Source organism: Prinia subflava, chromosome 5 (genome assembly GCF_021018805.1).
Source record: "Prinia subflava isolate CZ2003 ecotype Zambia chromosome 5, Cam_Psub_1.2, whole genome shotgun sequence".
In the NCBI taxonomy this organism is placed as follows: Eukaryota; Metazoa; Chordata; class Aves; order Passeriformes; family Cisticolidae; genus Prinia; species Prinia subflava.
In genome coordinates this window covers 33989421-34006229 of record NC_086251.1, presented here as the reverse complement: position 1 = coordinate 34006229, position 16809 = coordinate 33989421, and the positions used below count along the sequence as shown (strand labels likewise).

The following is a 16809-nucleotide window of genomic DNA, read 5'->3' as shown; positions in this document are numbered from 1 at the left end:
ACATAAGTTGACAGAAAATAGTTTAGTGTAAAAAGCTGAGATTCCTGTTACAGAGAAAATATTGGGACATGAAAGCAATTTAATAATTTAGCAATTATCTAGTAACCACTCTCCTCAAAAATTAATCAAAGACCTATTAATTAGAAAAAAGCGATAATTCAAAACCCTTTTTTTCTGCAATGCACATATCCTGAGTCAGAAATATTCACCCCTGCTAAAAGTATGGGTAGCAGATAATCATTGCACTCCTAAGTTCAACATTCTGCATGTAATGTGAAAAAATTGCAAGTTTTTCCCACTCACTAGTCCTCCATTTTTCTGCTGCTACTGCAGAAAAACCGCCTCACCTTTATGTAAGTAATTACTGTAATTTCTACTGTATACATAAAATAAAGTAAATCAGAAGAATGAAAATGTAGGTGATAATATGTTTTCAAAGTCAGATAATTCAGTGGAGGAAATCAGGGCTGGGTTGTGGATTGATTTGTTGGCGATTTTTTCTAATCAACACTCGTAAAATGCCCAACCAGAGATTTTTTTCTAAGAAGAGAATGACTAACTCACGTTCATTTCTTATATATCCAAAAGGCAAATCCCAACAGGTGCATTAAAGTAATACAAGTTGATTTAGGGCTCATCAGCTGCTCCGTAAGGTAAATGTTTAGTACAAAAACCCTCCAAAAAACATAGGAAGTGAGTTCTATCTCCAAATCTGTAGTACCAGGGAAGATGAACTGTGTGTACATGTACATGAACTGAATACATGCTAAAAGATACCTCCAAATCCCAAATTACTCAATAAATACCACATTTTGTGGCTCTTTATCAAAGACATTGGCATTTTTCTGGGCACTGAAATTATTAAGATATAAAGTGATTTTCAACAAAACTGAAGAACATAGAGAACATTATTTAATTTATTCCAAACGGAACTACAAAACTTCTCAGTAATTCTCACTAGCGTAACACACTAGGAAAAATGCTGTAATGAAATACCCTGAACCTAGCTGAATAAACAACTTTGGTAAAGTAACATCAGATGTCAACATGGAACTCAAGAAACAATCCAAAAGAACAGGAAAAAATTATATTAGCAAAAAAAAAAAGAAACGCAACAAGAAAAACAAATTTATCGTAAAATTTGAAATTACTGGTTAAATAATAGAGTACAAATCAAACATCATAGACATGTAAAGCCATGGCAGTTTTGGAGATGTGCAGTGTTAAACATTAAATCTTTATGGTGTTTTATATGGTATGGTCAGAATATTAATTTTTCTCTCTCCTCCTTACTGGAAACTGTGAATCCCTTGTTCTCACATTCTGTCTGCCAGAACTTCTGATGCTAAAGACTTCACTGGTTTGCAAAAGACTATTTTTCACATCGTAAGTCTTTTTCTTTGGTTTATAGTTAATGATTTGGTTTCATTAGGCCTTAAAGCCAACTAAGTATCCAGTAAAAAAAGTGTATTTGCACTGGCTTTGACATTCATAGCATGCATATGCACAAGCAACAGCCAAATAAACAAATAATCAGTTTTGCAGTCTTCCCTACAATGGCCTGACAAGCATTGCAAGCAGTGTCAGAATGCCCTAAGTGTACACTTTGGGCTTTGCAGTCATAGCTCTGTTTACTGTTGTATCAATAACAGATAAAATCTTCAAATGTGGGTTTTGAGAAGTGTTAAACTGTGACAGTAATTTCAGTGAAACCGAGTAAGTCAGAATCACTTTAATTACAACATCAAACACCATGACAAATATATGTAATTCACTAAAAATACCAGGTACTTTTGGATTTCATACTTTATTATTTTCTTTTGAAAATGAGTGATGGTGAAATCAAATACAGAAGAATACTTATTAGCACAATTAAAATTGCAATAATTGCTGAGCATGTTTTAAAGAAATCGAGACTGCTGACTCAACTCAGGTGAGTAGTTACCCAGCTGAGCCTCCACTGAGGCTGCAACTTGAATTTTGATTACGGAAGGTTTCAGTGAATGCAGAATGTTGAGATGATTTGAAGAAATAAGTGAAACAAGACTTCCAAAAAAAGATCATGAATGGGATTGTATAACAACTAGTTTACATAGCAGAGGGCCAGGGAGGAGGAGAGGGAAGATTTCTGGGCAGATTCTCCAGGTCTGAAGCAACAAACCTAAAGTTAAGAACAGACCAACATCATCTCTTCAGGTAAGGTTATTTGAATGTTATGGACTTAATTATTCCTTTCCAGCTTTGCTAAGGAGCAATTACTTATCTTCTCCTCTCCATGTAAAGAACTAAAAAAAATGAGTTAAACTCAAGATATAATTGCTATGTAACTCCTCTGTCTCTGAGGAGGAAGAGATTTTTGAAGTTCTGGTTACCTTTTCTTTCTCTTCTGCAAGTTTGCCATACCCTTAACTCTTCCAAAACAAATTATTTACGAAGCCAGGCTGACCAGTAACTACCCAGATTAACATAGGGGGGAAAATCCCCGCCCTAATATGGGGGGAAATTCCCCCCCATATTAATATAGGGGGGAAAATACTTTCAGGACATCATTTTGTGGACATTTAGACAGCCTACACTAAAAGTTACATCAAGACCCTTTTAATAGACATGCAATCATTGTACGTACATAACAAGCTCAAGGACAAGGAATTGTGGTAAACTAGCATTGTCACAGACAATACATGAAAACATAATTTCAGAACTCTTAAAATTTACTTAGCTTGATGTTTGATGCTCCTACATCAAACTCAAAGAAGCCTCAAGTACAAAACCTGGTATTTTTTTTTTCCCCTAGTTGAATGATTTTTCTTTAAATAAATCTACTAGCTCTGCCAACAAGCATTATCCTGGTTTGAGGACACACAATCCCTTGCACAGAATTAAATACATCCTCAGGAATAGACCTCTTATTCCACTTTTAACGACCCTACTGTATGCAGTTGGATTGTATAAATAGTAGGAAACCTGCAAATAGGAATCCTTGGGCAAGTTTTGTATCACCTATGATTTTGCCACTATTTCTTGCTGTCAAAGTCTCTAACTACCAATTATTTAGCTTTATCATATTGATAGACCATTTAGTGTTCCTGCAATATTGAGGTTTCATGCCTTTAGTTAGTTTTAAAGATGGTAACACTGTGAACTATGTAAAGAAATAATTTTTTCATATGAAAAGTGTTTAGGCAAAGGCTTATATTCTGTGTACAAAGCTAAACTTTGGGTTAACACTTAATTTATGAAAGTAAGTAATTTTTATTAGGTTAATTTTACTGAATTTCTGCTTGTGTTTCCGTTTACCTGCAAGTTTAGCTATATGAATATTCTTTAAGTTATACTCACCTCCAAAAGAATAGGCTCCATTTCACCTAGAGTTTTTCCTAGATGTTTATCTGGATCTAAACCTGCAAAAAAACCCAAAAACTGTAAAAAATGTTTCTTATTAAGTACTCTGATGACATCAAGAAATCTTAATTTTTGTTTTTCTTTTTAAAATATATTATATCTTCCTTAGAAACTCCACATTACCTAAAATAATTAGTATCCTAAAGAAAATACACAGCATGAGTCAGCATTTTCTCTAACCTTTAGGCAAATATTTTCCAGGTTCATGGAAAAAGAAAGCTAGTTACCATTTCACTGCATGTCAAGTGGAAAAGCTATTGTTTCCCTTTCTTACAAATTTCACTAACCAGTGAAGTAAACACATAGGTCCATGGTAATAAAAATACTACAAGGGTACTGCCTCTTTAAGTCAGAGGTTGCCTTTGTAGATACCTACAAAATTAAAATACAATTTTTTTTTTATACTTCCTGCAACTGGAAGGGACACAGACTGTTTTCCATAATGAAATGTTCTTTTGCCAAATCCCATTCTTTGTGTGTTTTATGCACATATAAAATGTAAGATTAAAAAGGATGGAGATACAAAGAAAACTCAGACTTACACAATGTATTGAATGTTGTACCTTTTGATCCATCACAAAATATTCTGTATGATGTCTACATTTTGATTTATTTTTCTTTGTGAAAAAGTAAGCAATATTAACACTTGACAGCTGTTCTAACTTGCTCCTATGTATTGCTGTTTCAACTACTTGACTTTTTGATTTTGGGCAGCTCATGGCAGCTAACGGTCACTTCCCAGGACAAATCAAGTAACTGGCAAAAATGAGCAGTGGGATAAAATAATCCAGGAACAACTGTTTCAAAAGCTGACATCTTCAACCAAATAAATATGCTAGTTGGATGTGATACAATGTAGTCACAAGGTCTTCCCACATGAAGCAAATGAGAAAAAACAAAATGCTAACTCCTGAAACTGAAGAAACACTGAGAAATTTTTAGTTATCCCATTTTTTACTACTTTTAATTATTGTGGTTTGGGCTTCTTTTTGTACTGATACAATACTAGTCTATTTTTTCCTACTCTACTGCATGATACAGTAATAGGTATCATTAAAGAGCTGCCACCAAAATTACTCCATTCAGAAGCTATTTCTAAAATATGTACCTTGTAAAGCACTTCAGATTGTTGATGATGAAAGCTGTTATATAAATGTACAGTACACTATTATATAAAGTCATTGCTGAGTTAAAATAGCTAATATGTCTCTTAATTTTTACAATCGTGATCTTGGTATATTTAAATTCCTGTGAAACTAAAACAAGTTAGAGGGAATGAGATTTCAAAACACTATGAAAGTTTTTAAATATTTCATTAAAGCACATTAAAAAATCCCTTACCATCTAGGGGAATGCTTGTAAAACTGCTTAATAATTAAAGTTTAAAAAGACTGAGGTTTTTTCCTGCCTCTATTCCCTTTTTGTATTGGTTTATTGCTTTTTATTAACAGACTAAAAAGGTATGTGCTAGATATACGATGATAATTTATTCTTGTGGAAATAGTTTTGAAATATATTAATTCAATTTCAATAATTCAAATGGTTCTGGTGATCTCTTTCAACTTACATCAGGTTAGCATTCTGTCCTTGATTATAATGGGATAGGTATTAAGCCAAACAAGCCATTTCTCTTGACGTAAATGAATGAGTATTGTATTACAGTACCATTTCACACATTTATATTAATATTCTTCTATATAATTGTTTTCCTAAAATAAGTAACCTCTCTCTCCTTGATAAAATCAGATTGATTTCCTCTAAATTCAAACCAAGGGATACATTACAGACATATGAGAAGGGACAAAGTTGTCAGAAAAAGACACACTAAAATATTACCTCTTTCACAAGGTTCTCTTTGGTAATACGGACATATCTTCTATTCTGAGCAGTAATGAATGCAAACCAATAATTTAAAAGAAACGAGGATACAAATAGTTGATGAAATACAAATAAATTGCCTATGTATACACTATCGGTAAACTCTTCAGTAACATCCCCCACCTACATGAAAATCTGTGACGTGCAATGTACCCTTGCTGTTTCTCAGCAGAATCCTATTTTTGGACAGCTTGCATTTCTTTTGAAACACACTATTTCTTTTGGTTTCCAATAGCTTTATATTGTGAGTGAATAGAGACTGTCTGGTAAAGGCATCAGGAACCAACGTAACTTTCAATGTGCAGAACCAGTAATCCACATCTCAAATCTCCACTGCATCTATACGTGCATAGATGAAGCTGTATGTCTGTTGCTAGAATCAGTATAATAAAGTATTTTGGAAACCATACTTACAAAACATATTTTTAAAACCTATACTTCTATTTGGTACAATTTTCTTTATTGATTCAGAGTCTAAAAGTGGCTTAGACTTATGAGAAGAACAATTTATTGTAAATTCTTAGTACTGCATCCCGCCAATTTCTCCTCAAGGGAACTAGATGTGAAGAAAGCTGAATGGATGGATAAACCAACAACAAGGTCCAGGGCCTGGATGACTCTATGTAGAATTAAAAATTAATTAGGAAGGGAACTATAATTTGCAGGACTGACATCTATTTTATTTAACTTACACGTATCAATGGGAGGCAATTAGAATTCAATTAAAATATTCACTTTTATTACTTCCCTGACTGACCTTGAAGTTAATGCCTGTTTTATTTAATTGCATCATCTATGAATAAATGTTAACCCTAGAATGTTATGGCCCATTATTTTCTATGCATTTTTAACTCCCCAACTGAACTACATCCATCAATTTATTATGTGCTGCCAAGAGAGCAAGTGGGGCTTTATTTCTTTGAGAGTGACTAGTACATGATGACGGAAACATCTCAAAAAATTTGATAACAGTGTTTTTAACAGTGCTCAGTAAAAAAATATTGTGCTTTCACCTCCAGTTTTGTAGCCTAGTTTGACTGTAAAATCAGTAAGCAATAGCACAAATGGGATAATTCAAAGTAATTTCTACTCCATCTGTAATTCCTGATAAATCCACTGACAGGAGCAGAACTCCTTCCTGTAGATATCAAAAATGGTTGCAGAATGCTCTTATGCACAGCCACAAATGTAGAGAACTGCAGCAGTATCAAGAGATTGGGGCAGAAATTCATGGCTTTGCTCTGTGGTGGAAAAAAGAACACTAGAAGGCATTTCACTACTGTTGAGTTATGCAAAGGAACCATATTTTAAATGGCTCTCTTTGTATATATGTATTAGTATAGAATAAAGCCCTCACTTGAGGGGCAACTACCTGATATTACTTGCATTTATCAAGACCATTAGAAATCCAAGTTACATTTTCATGGCATTACACTCAGGTAAAAAAAATCCACATATTCTAAATCCTTATCTGACTAACAAGAACATTTTTCATACATGTTCAGAATTTTAAAATTACCTGGATTCTAAAGAAAGTCTTTTAAAATAAAAAATTCTATTTTGACTTCTTAGTAAAATTTCAAATAAAAAAAATAAAATATAATTACCAGTTTTAAGAAATGGCACTATATAAATATCTTCTGAAAGCTACACTGAACCAAACTCTAACCCGTAAAAGATGAACACATTGTAAAAGAATCACTACCACACACACACATCAATAAAGTATGAATTTATCATTATCTGTTGATAATATAGGGGGGAAAATACTCCAGCCTTTCCTGACTAATCAACCCTACAATTCAAAAACTCAATCTTGTTACTACTAAGTGACTTCTTCCATAAAATAAGGTTAAAAACAAGTCTCAAAAATTGATATTAAAATTTTCTTCTTGAAATATCATACTCATAAAATTAGCATAGGCTTTTAGAGAAAAAAAAAAAGAACCTATTTTAAAGTTACAGGAACATGAAATTCCCATTTTTTTCCTGACTTCCTGAGAAGTAATACTGAGAAGAGTAGTAACTGCCATCACTATGAATGTCAGCGACTAAGAGTTAACTTCTCATGGCGTAGGGCTGTATAATGTGCAAAAAAAGTTTCTGGAAAGATCCTAATCAGCTGCTCACCAAGAGCAGAATTATTTAGAATTTTGAATAAGAAAAGAGGCAATGAAAGACTGGTTTTCTACAACCAAAACTAGTTTCTTTCCTCTCAACCTCTTTATCATGGAGAAAACAAGGTTAACAATAAGATGATAGGACCTACAAAGTAAAGAAATACATACAGAAAGCAAAAGAGTATAAAAGATAAAGCAATCACCCGTGCTAGAACTGGAACTGAGAAAATAGGACTATTTTTGAAGGTATATTCCTCTATTTTAAACGTGTCCTTTTTTTTTCCCCTAAGTGAACAATACAGAATCAGCAATTTTCAGAAGGAGGGTCAGGTGCTATTCTTTATACAGTCCAGAATAGAGGAGAATGTTTCTAATAACACAGGAAAGCCCTCACACAACAGCATTAGCTGGTAACATAGGCTTACTATGGAGGAGTGCAGGAATGTTTTATAACCTTCACCAACTAGCAGTGCACATGCCACACAGATATTCTTGAGCTGTAAATCTATACCTTAAGTTGCCCTGAGGTAAATTTTCCCTGTTGTCATATTTAGCTTTCATTTCTATGAAGAGCTGGGAAGTGAACTTTTTGTCTGGCAGCATAACTTGACAGGTTCATTCTTAACTTCCTCAAAGCTTTCACACATGAAAGGCTGTGTTAACAATGGTGAACTGGATGGATTCCTTGGTTTTCCTTTTCCAAAAAAATAAAAAAAATAAATTAAAAAAAAAAATTAAAAAACTGCTTAACTTTTGTATTAAAGTAACGAAAGGTGCAATGAAAACTGGGTATTACTGCTCCTCTAAAATATTTGAGATAAATATACTTCTAATTTATTGTATAAAAGAGAAAAAAATCATATGACTTGATTATGCATCTACTTCTCTTCCACTCCCCCTTCCTTTTTTTTGGTATTTGATAGTTTATCCAGCATGGGAACTATACGGGGATGGAACCTATAGACATACTGTAGATATAGTAAATCTTTTCAAGCTAAGTGATAAAGTAGTAAGACATTAATCTCAAAGTGATTCTAGCATATGTTTCCAGTGCAGTTTAACTGAGATGTAGGTTTATCTTCCTTCTTCAACATTCTTCAAGTATTTTCTAAGCTAGGTTAGTCTGATGTCATAAAATTTTAGAATTCTGAGAGGTAAAAGGATCTAAAACTTTATTGAAGTAGTATTATCTGTAATCTCTTATGACTTTTTTAACATCAAAGATACTTGTGTTCCAGTTGAATCTAGGATTCAAAGTAATTTAGCTCTGTCATTTCAAGAACAGAATAGTCAATAAATCTTTGAAGAAATTTTGTACCATTTTATCAGATAATAAGGCAATAAATCAGATTCTTTTCCAAAACCACAGAATTGCAGAATGGGTCAGGTTGGAAGGGACCACAGTGGGTCATCTGCTCCAACCTCCCTGCTCAAGCAAGGCCATCCTAGACACATGGCACAGGATTATGCCCAGACAGCTCCTGAATATCTCCAGTGAGAGAGACTCCACACCTTCTCTGGACAATCTGTTCCAGTGCTCAGTCACCCAAACAGTACAGAGGTTCTTCCTCATGATCAGATGGAACTTTCTGCGACTCAGTTTCTGCCTACTGTCTCCTGTCCTATTGCTCAGTACCACTGAGAAGAGCCTGGATCCATCCTCTGTCTCCCCCCACTTCAGACATTTAGATACTGAGATGAGTTAGTCATCTCAGTCATCTCTTCTTAAGGCTGAACAGGCCCAGCTCTCAGCCTTTCCTTGTAGAAGAGATGTTCCACACCCTTAGTCATCTTTGTCACTCTCCACTAAACCTACTCCAGTAGCTCTTGTCCTGAGGAGCCCAGAACTGGACACAGCACTCCAGGTCAGGTGTCTCCAGGGTTGAGTAGAGGGGCAGGATCCCCTCCCTCAATCTGCTGCCAATGCTCTTCCTAACACAGCCCAGGATCCCATTGGCCTTCTTGGCCACAGGGACACACTGCTGGCTCAGGGAGGGTTTGTTTGATTCCCACCACAGAGCTGCTTTCCAGCAGGATAGCCCTCAGTCTGTGCTGGTCCATGGGGTTATTCCTCCCCAGGAACAGGACCCTGCATTTGCTCTTGTAGAATTTCAGAAGGTTCTTCTCTAAAATGTTGTATTGAAAAAGATTGTGGAAGAACTGTATAATTGCTCAATAACAGCATTAAACTACTTTTAATCAAATGCAGCAAATGGTTCATCTCATTTAAAGTAGTGACTGAGTCAACTTCTTCTCAGGACTTACAATGGACCTAAAAATTTATATCAAAAATTATTAAAATTTCAGTTCATAGGACTTTCCTGATATAATTTTTTTTAACAGAATATCTTGAGAGCACTGTTTGCTTATTAATATTCTATTTAATTCAAATTGTTCAACCAATCTAGCACCACATGATGTGGTGTTAATAAAAATTATGGGCTATTTCGTCCCTGGTACAGAAGTCTAGTATTTCATACTTTGAACAGTTCTAGCTCTAGCAAGCTTTGTAGAAATAATTGAAATTTCATTCCGTGGAAGAGAAAGAGGTGTGGTGCAACTGGTAAAATTTGTTGATCCATCCAAATGGATCAACAGAGGCTTCTGGCAGCGAAGCAATAGATAGCTGCAAAAGGTGTAAAAGGCCAGAGCAGAAATAAAGAATCAGATTGGGTAAGAAGTCCTGCAAAACTTCGACTCAGAGTGAGCTGAAAAGCAAACTATTTGCTGAAAAGCAAATCTATGGTTCTAACTACACAGATATGCCTTTAAAGGTCTGAGCTTATGTCCTGTTTCAGCACCTAAGACTGTAAAGTCTTAGAAAAAAAAATGGGCATCAGAATTTAAATTGTATCAAACATTAAAAAGCAGCAAGTAATCTAATATTAAAAATACATCACTTGTACCTTGATTTTCATATTGTTAAGATTATTACTGCTTCTGACATCTCTTCCTAAGCTCTTTTTCTTCCACTATTTTCCAGCTCCAAGTTCTGACTATTCCTCTTTTTCACCATAGCCTATACATCCTTTCCTGTTTCACTTTAAATGCCTAATAGTGTGCCCTTAGCCTGCTGCTTCCATTTACATTTTCCTTTAGACGATATGATCACCCCAAACTGTAAAGAGATCTTTCCACTCTTAAGCCATCTCTTTCCTGCTTTGTCTGCCTGTGACATCTCCTTAATAAGCACTCAATAATGTCAGCTTTCAACTACTCCTCTGTTTTCAGGCACATTCCCTTACTCTTCCTTCTAACTCCTGTTTTCGGTTATGACAACAACATGCTTCCCATTTTCCAATGTATAGGCTCAGAGTTAGCAAAAAGGGAATCATATTTCTCTCTAACTTGTTTCTAAACGGACTTATGCAAACCCTCATTTCTTCTTTTTCTCTAACACTTTATTTTCAAACATTTCTTTATACATCATATATGCATTAAAATCTTTCTGAAACCTCATCTTTACACTGGTAACAAAGTATTTGTAATTCAGATACAAGCATCAAGGCAAGTCCCATTCTAAATGCAAAGATATTTTCTCATCTTATTTTCCTAAATTTTCAACTATGAATCAAAGTTTTTCTTTACTTTAACTCCATTTCTAGTTCTCTTTTCTCTTACTCACTTCTGTTGCACCACATCTTAAATCCCAAGCTAATTGTTTTTGAATTCCAGACTTGCATCCAATTTCCATTTATCTGTGTTGATCTTTTCCTGTGTGAAACTTTTCCATCAGGAAAAAATGGCCTGACATAAAATGGCTCCTCTGTTTTTATAAGTGTTTCCAAGTCCTTTCATGCAATGTCTGGTGAACAAACAGGTGTGGTATCTTTTTTTTTTTTTTAATCACAAACAACATGAATTATGGTGATAAATGGGACGATAGACAAACATATTAGGGAACAAGCCAAGAGCAATAGTGTCAAATGCACTTAAACTCTAAAGGGCCAACTAACTTTTGGAATATTTGTTTGAAAACTTAGGCTTTCCTGACAGACATGAGATGGCAATGGCTCCCTAAAGACTCATTACTCCATTGGGAAATAGGCTGGGTAACTAACTAAGGTCCATACCACTTCAGAATTTAGGTTTCCACAGACCCTGTGATTTTAACTCTACCCATGGCTGGGAATGTAGAATGTCTATAAGCAGCAGCTTACAGCTGGACAGCAGCTGGATAGCTCACAGCAGCTGGACCTTCAAGATAAAGAATGCAGTCATGAAATAAAAGAGCTCCACTTCATATGTAGGCTGATCAGCCCTGATTCAAAGTTTCAGCTTTTATTAATGTTCAACAGTTGAACAGTGCTATGGTATCATTTCTTTAATGTGGTCCAAAGAGCAGCTAGAAGTTAGAAACATAATTTAATCATCTAATCAGAGTTTTTTCTTTTTCAAATTAATGTTTCATTTATCTGATCTCATAATAACAAGTGGGTTTTTTCAGGTACTTAATTAAATAATTAAGGATTAGTTTACTATAACAAAACTGGGAAGAAGCTGTAATGTATAAAGCAAATAAATGCATATTAATCCCCTAAAATATAGGAATTTGAGTTTACATTCTAATTCTAACTGAAACATTGAAGAAGTAATTCCACACAACCCCCCATTCCCAAGGCAACAGCATGCACTTAACTTCCTCAGTATACACGCTACTTTTGAAACTTCAAGAAAATCTAGAAACATTGTGCGAAAACTACTTTAACTGCATGACATAAAATCAAGTATATTCTTATATATATAAGAAATGAAATTTGTCATATCTTAAAAAGTATAGAGGTACTTAAGTTTTAGTGTTAATACTTAAGATTTAGGTATGGTTAACTATATAAGTAAACTGAAAGCAAATTAACTTGAACATCAAGTTTTACTAAGGATCGTGGTGTAAGGAACTCAAAGATTCCTTCCTAATGTAACCTTCCTCCTTCCCTCACTTTATGTATTACACCTTGTATTGCAGTGGAAACAATTTGCTTTAGAATGAGACACAGTTAAGACCAATATAGAAAGTTACCAAGATTTAAAGTCAAATCTATTATATACTATTCTGCAAGTTAACTAGTATTAGTTAATCTGTAAAACACAACCAAAAAGAAAGGAGATCAAAAATGCATCTTCTTATGTGTTATATTACACAACTGTTCTATTAAACAGTGCTATAATTACAATGTGCCACATCAGCAATGGATATTACTGTATTTTCAGGCACACACTTGTTAAAAATAATTAGTAATAGCATCAATTTTAGCTGTTACTGAGTAACCTCATTCTAAATTTCTGGATTTCCACTGAAGGGGGATATATTTCAAAGAAAAAAGTATGATGTATCATACAGGTATCTTTAGCAGTAAGAAAATGGCACTAAAGATAAACATTCATAAGTAGCTTTTAAACATATATATAGTGCTCAGGTTTGCTGCTAGATCATTGAATGTTTTTCTCTCATCATTAAAGCTTCTGAAATGAACTCTAAAGGAAAGAAAGCTGATCTACTTATAGATCAACAGAAGGCATGTGAAAAAGGTTGCTAACAATACTTTTTTTGCATATAAGTGAGAGCAATTGGCATCCCATCTGGAAAACTACACTACTCTGAGATAGAAAACTCTTGCCACTGGCAGAGTTTATGGTATTAATTTGTAACGGTGGATTTAGGGAAATGTACTAAACTAATGCTCATTTACTTGCATAATTATGTGTTTTCTACATAAAACGACAGGCTTTTACCTTGTCAATAGCGGCACTGAGTTAATGGAAAACAGGACAAGGTGGGTGTACAAGAATGCCAGCACTGATGAATGTCAAGCTCAGGTTACAGATTTGCTTCTTGCATTAACAACTGTACAATGTGTCACCTAATGCATTACCCTTCAGACTCTTAAATCTGTTATTTTAAATATTTTCATTGCAGTTTAGCTTTGATTATTAATCTAAAAGGCAAAAAGTTAAACTGTATCTTATCTTCTTTGCCACTTGATATGTTAAACAGCCTTCATACCTTAAATCCACTTTAATAAGGCATGCAATTATTAAAGCATTACAGAATGGCCCCAGAGCACAAAAGCTCCATTAAATTTGCTTACATCTAATTACCTCTGCCTGAGGCAGGTGAGAAATTGACTCTGATAAGATCTTTCTTTTACCTGTAGCCAAAAAAATAAAAAGGAAAAATAACTCGGAGTGATTTTCTATCTAATTGCTATCTACAAGTATTTATGGTATTCGCTCTTCCAATGAATAGTTCACAAAGCACTCTTTGTGCACTAACCAGTGCATTTTAAGTTTTTTTAAGACTGTAGAATACAAAAGACAAGCTTATCTTGCTTCAGGCATGACAGGTCATCAATGATGTCTATTTGGGAAACAGTTTAAGCTATTATTTAAATCATAAATTTTCTCAAAAAAAAAAAATTCTGATGTGAAAAAACGTTACATACGCTTCGTGAACTTCAATTTTTCTTCATGCCAGTATAAGCAACAAATGTATTCTATTTTATGGAAATATAAATATATAAATACACTTTACATGGCCTGAAAACAATTATTTTAGAAACTTTTCCTCTTTTTTTCCAATTTAAAACCAAGTAGAAGTAGTAGAAAGCATGGCATTCAATTCCTATATATTTGTTACTGACCTCCCAAAATTCAGGCAAATGCTAATAAATTATATTGTTTGTTACCTGTAAATGAATGACAGCATGTGGTATTTCTAATCATTCTAATCCTTCTCTCAGCCCTAGCAGATCCTAAATAACAATAAAGCAAGGCCATCATAATGACACTGTAAAAACTAGTTAGAAATGATACCAGATAAAGAGATATAAATAAAATTTTAAAAATAATTAACTTTTAAAAATTAATTTAATCCACCCAGTCTAAGGGGATTATAATTCAAATCTTGGTTAACAATGAAGGAGAATTTACTTTATTATAAAGCATTCTTTGAGAGAAAGAGAGATTAGGTATTTAATGGGAAAGTTGCTCATTTAAACCAGCCATTGGACTTCTAATGAAAGATTATGCAACACTATTTTTCGTATATATATATCTTTAACCATTGATGCCACTCCTATGATACAAACCACTGTTTGCTACAGTGGACTACAAATTAATAGTCAACCCCAAAAGAAAACATTGTGCTTAAAAACTCATTTGCTACTCTGAAATAGAAAACTTCATAGAGGCCTGAAATGAATATATTGTATTATTAACACGCCTCTCATGTGCTCCTTAGGCTTTTAGAGCACATCATTCCATAAGCCTTCCTATAAAACTTCCTTTGACCTTACATTTTTGACATTCCAGCAGTAAACAGATAGGCTAACTTTCATATTGATTTGCTTCAAGTTTTGTAACTTCATTTTATATAGCTGATAATGAAAAGACATTGATTTTCTGGTATGCTAAGCAACTACATTTTTAATACCAAAAAAATTTAGAAGCAATAATGAATTATTTCTGTTTGCTCTTATGATTTACCAACTCCAAGTCTGTGTTACACAAAATATTTTGGCCTCACAATTATATCTTGTTTGATATTAACTTGATGTATTTCTATTAAAACTTTCACGGTTGCTTTATAATATTGTCTAGTCACCAGCCTGTATCATCGATAAATGACAATACTGTGAACTACTGAATTATACATGCATCTTTACTGCAAATCAAAACCAAACCAGAACAAAAAAAAAATGAGAGGAATTTAATGACTACGTTAGGAAGAACTACTTCCCAGCTTTTCCACATCTCCTTTAAGAATGAATTGCATCCTGTTAAATTAATTATTCAGACATCATGACTTGTACTGAGTCATTTTTTATCATTTTCTTGATCTTAACATTTCCTATCCTAAACCATGCAACAAAAGTTCTGTTTTCCTCTGTTTTGTTGTGGATTTGTCCATGGGAAATTTCAGTAGACAATATTGCTCAGAATCTGAATACATACCAAAAGCTGCCACTTTTATGATTATGGCTTGAACATTAGATGATATCATTTCTTTAAGCAGTTCTTCCTGGTTCCGATGCCAGAGGTAAGCTAAAGGCTGAAGATTAAGCCTTCTGCACCTTAAACATAAACAAAAAAATTGGATAAGGCAAAGTATTATGCTTTTACACAGTATTATCAGTGTAAAATTAATGAAAATTTAATGAAAATTATTTCTTTTCCTATCCTGAAATAATTTTCCTCTATGATTTTAATTACATCACTTTACTATTCATATATTTAATTATAAATATGAATATTACATATATAATTTAAAAAAGAAAAAAAAACTTATTCTGACCATAATTCATCTACATAAGACACAGCTCACTGAGGTAAACAGATTTGCATGGGAACATAAGTAAAGCTGTAACAAAATGTGTTCCTAAACCTTTTGGGACACAAAGCAATTAGCACCTTAGGAAATCATCACTTTTGTGAACACAGCTAAGGACAAAGTTACTGCTCTGTGATAAATGTGGCACACGTCACTAGTACAATATGCTGAATTTGTTGATGATTTGGATCAACACCCAAGAAAAGAATCATTCAGGAATATATACACAGCTTGTGATACAAATTAACAACTTGTTACTGTAAAGTTAATAATTTGTTTTGATACATATCATATATAGACAGCATTTGATACACAGCATTTGATCACATAAGAGAACCACTAATTTCCATTATTGATAGGTAACATTTCTGTAAATTGTCGAGAACCATCAGTTGGTGATTAAGTATGTAAAGTCTAGCTCCGAAAAATTTAAAAATTTAACTGTGGAACTAGTTCAGAGCACTTAAGATTTAACTTTATTTGTCAATTATCATGTTTTTTCTAATTAATGGTCTTCCTCCATGGTCTTCCTCCATGACATATATGGTCATTCCTCCATATGTTAGACCCACTAGAGTGATTGTCAAGACAATAAAGTTAAATGTATGTTTAATGTTGACATGTAAAGGTATAGCTAGCATCCATATAATCTGACTGATTTTCTTACTACTTTGATAAGTTTTAACAGAGCACTAGGTTTTGCAGTAGAGTTATTTAGCAGCTCTGAATGGAAAATAACTACTTACGTGCCGAACTTCAGCTAAAAAAATAGCTGAATTAACTGGTATGGTTCATATGAAACAACCTTACTGCAAAGGCTAAGTCTACAGATCAATGTAAAGTATTTTACTACAGAGCAACCTTGGAAATAATCATGCCTGTTTGAAATACTGTGACTTCCTGTCAATCGTTTAGCTGTGGTAAAGATGTAAAACTCACAATCAACAAAAGTGATCTATCCTACTAACATGCGAGGCAAATATTAAAATGTTTAAGTATAAAGGAAAAGAAAAAGGAGTTACTTCTGACTGCAATTTATCTATGTAAACTGTAAAGAAAACAAATGTGCCCTGTAACTTGCTG

At 33.8% G+C, this 16809-nt stretch overlaps 1 protein-coding gene across 3 annotated transcripts in view; it reads right to left on the bottom strand.

Annotated features, from left to right (window-relative positions):
* Positions 1-16809, bottom strand: part of DPH6 (diphthamine biosynthesis 6) — a 192737-nt gene that overhangs the window by 130841 nt on the left and 45087 nt on the right. For all 3 annotated transcript variants that reach the window (XM_063398831.1, XM_063398829.1, XM_063398832.1), the window contains exons 5-6: positions 15351-15469; positions 3340-3401 (exon numbers count right to left, since the gene is read on the bottom strand). In XM_063398831.1, coding sequence (XP_063254901.1) covers positions 3340-3401; positions 15351-15469 — 181 coding nt within the window. The remainder of the gene's footprint in view (positions 1-3339; positions 3402-15350; positions 15470-16809) is intronic.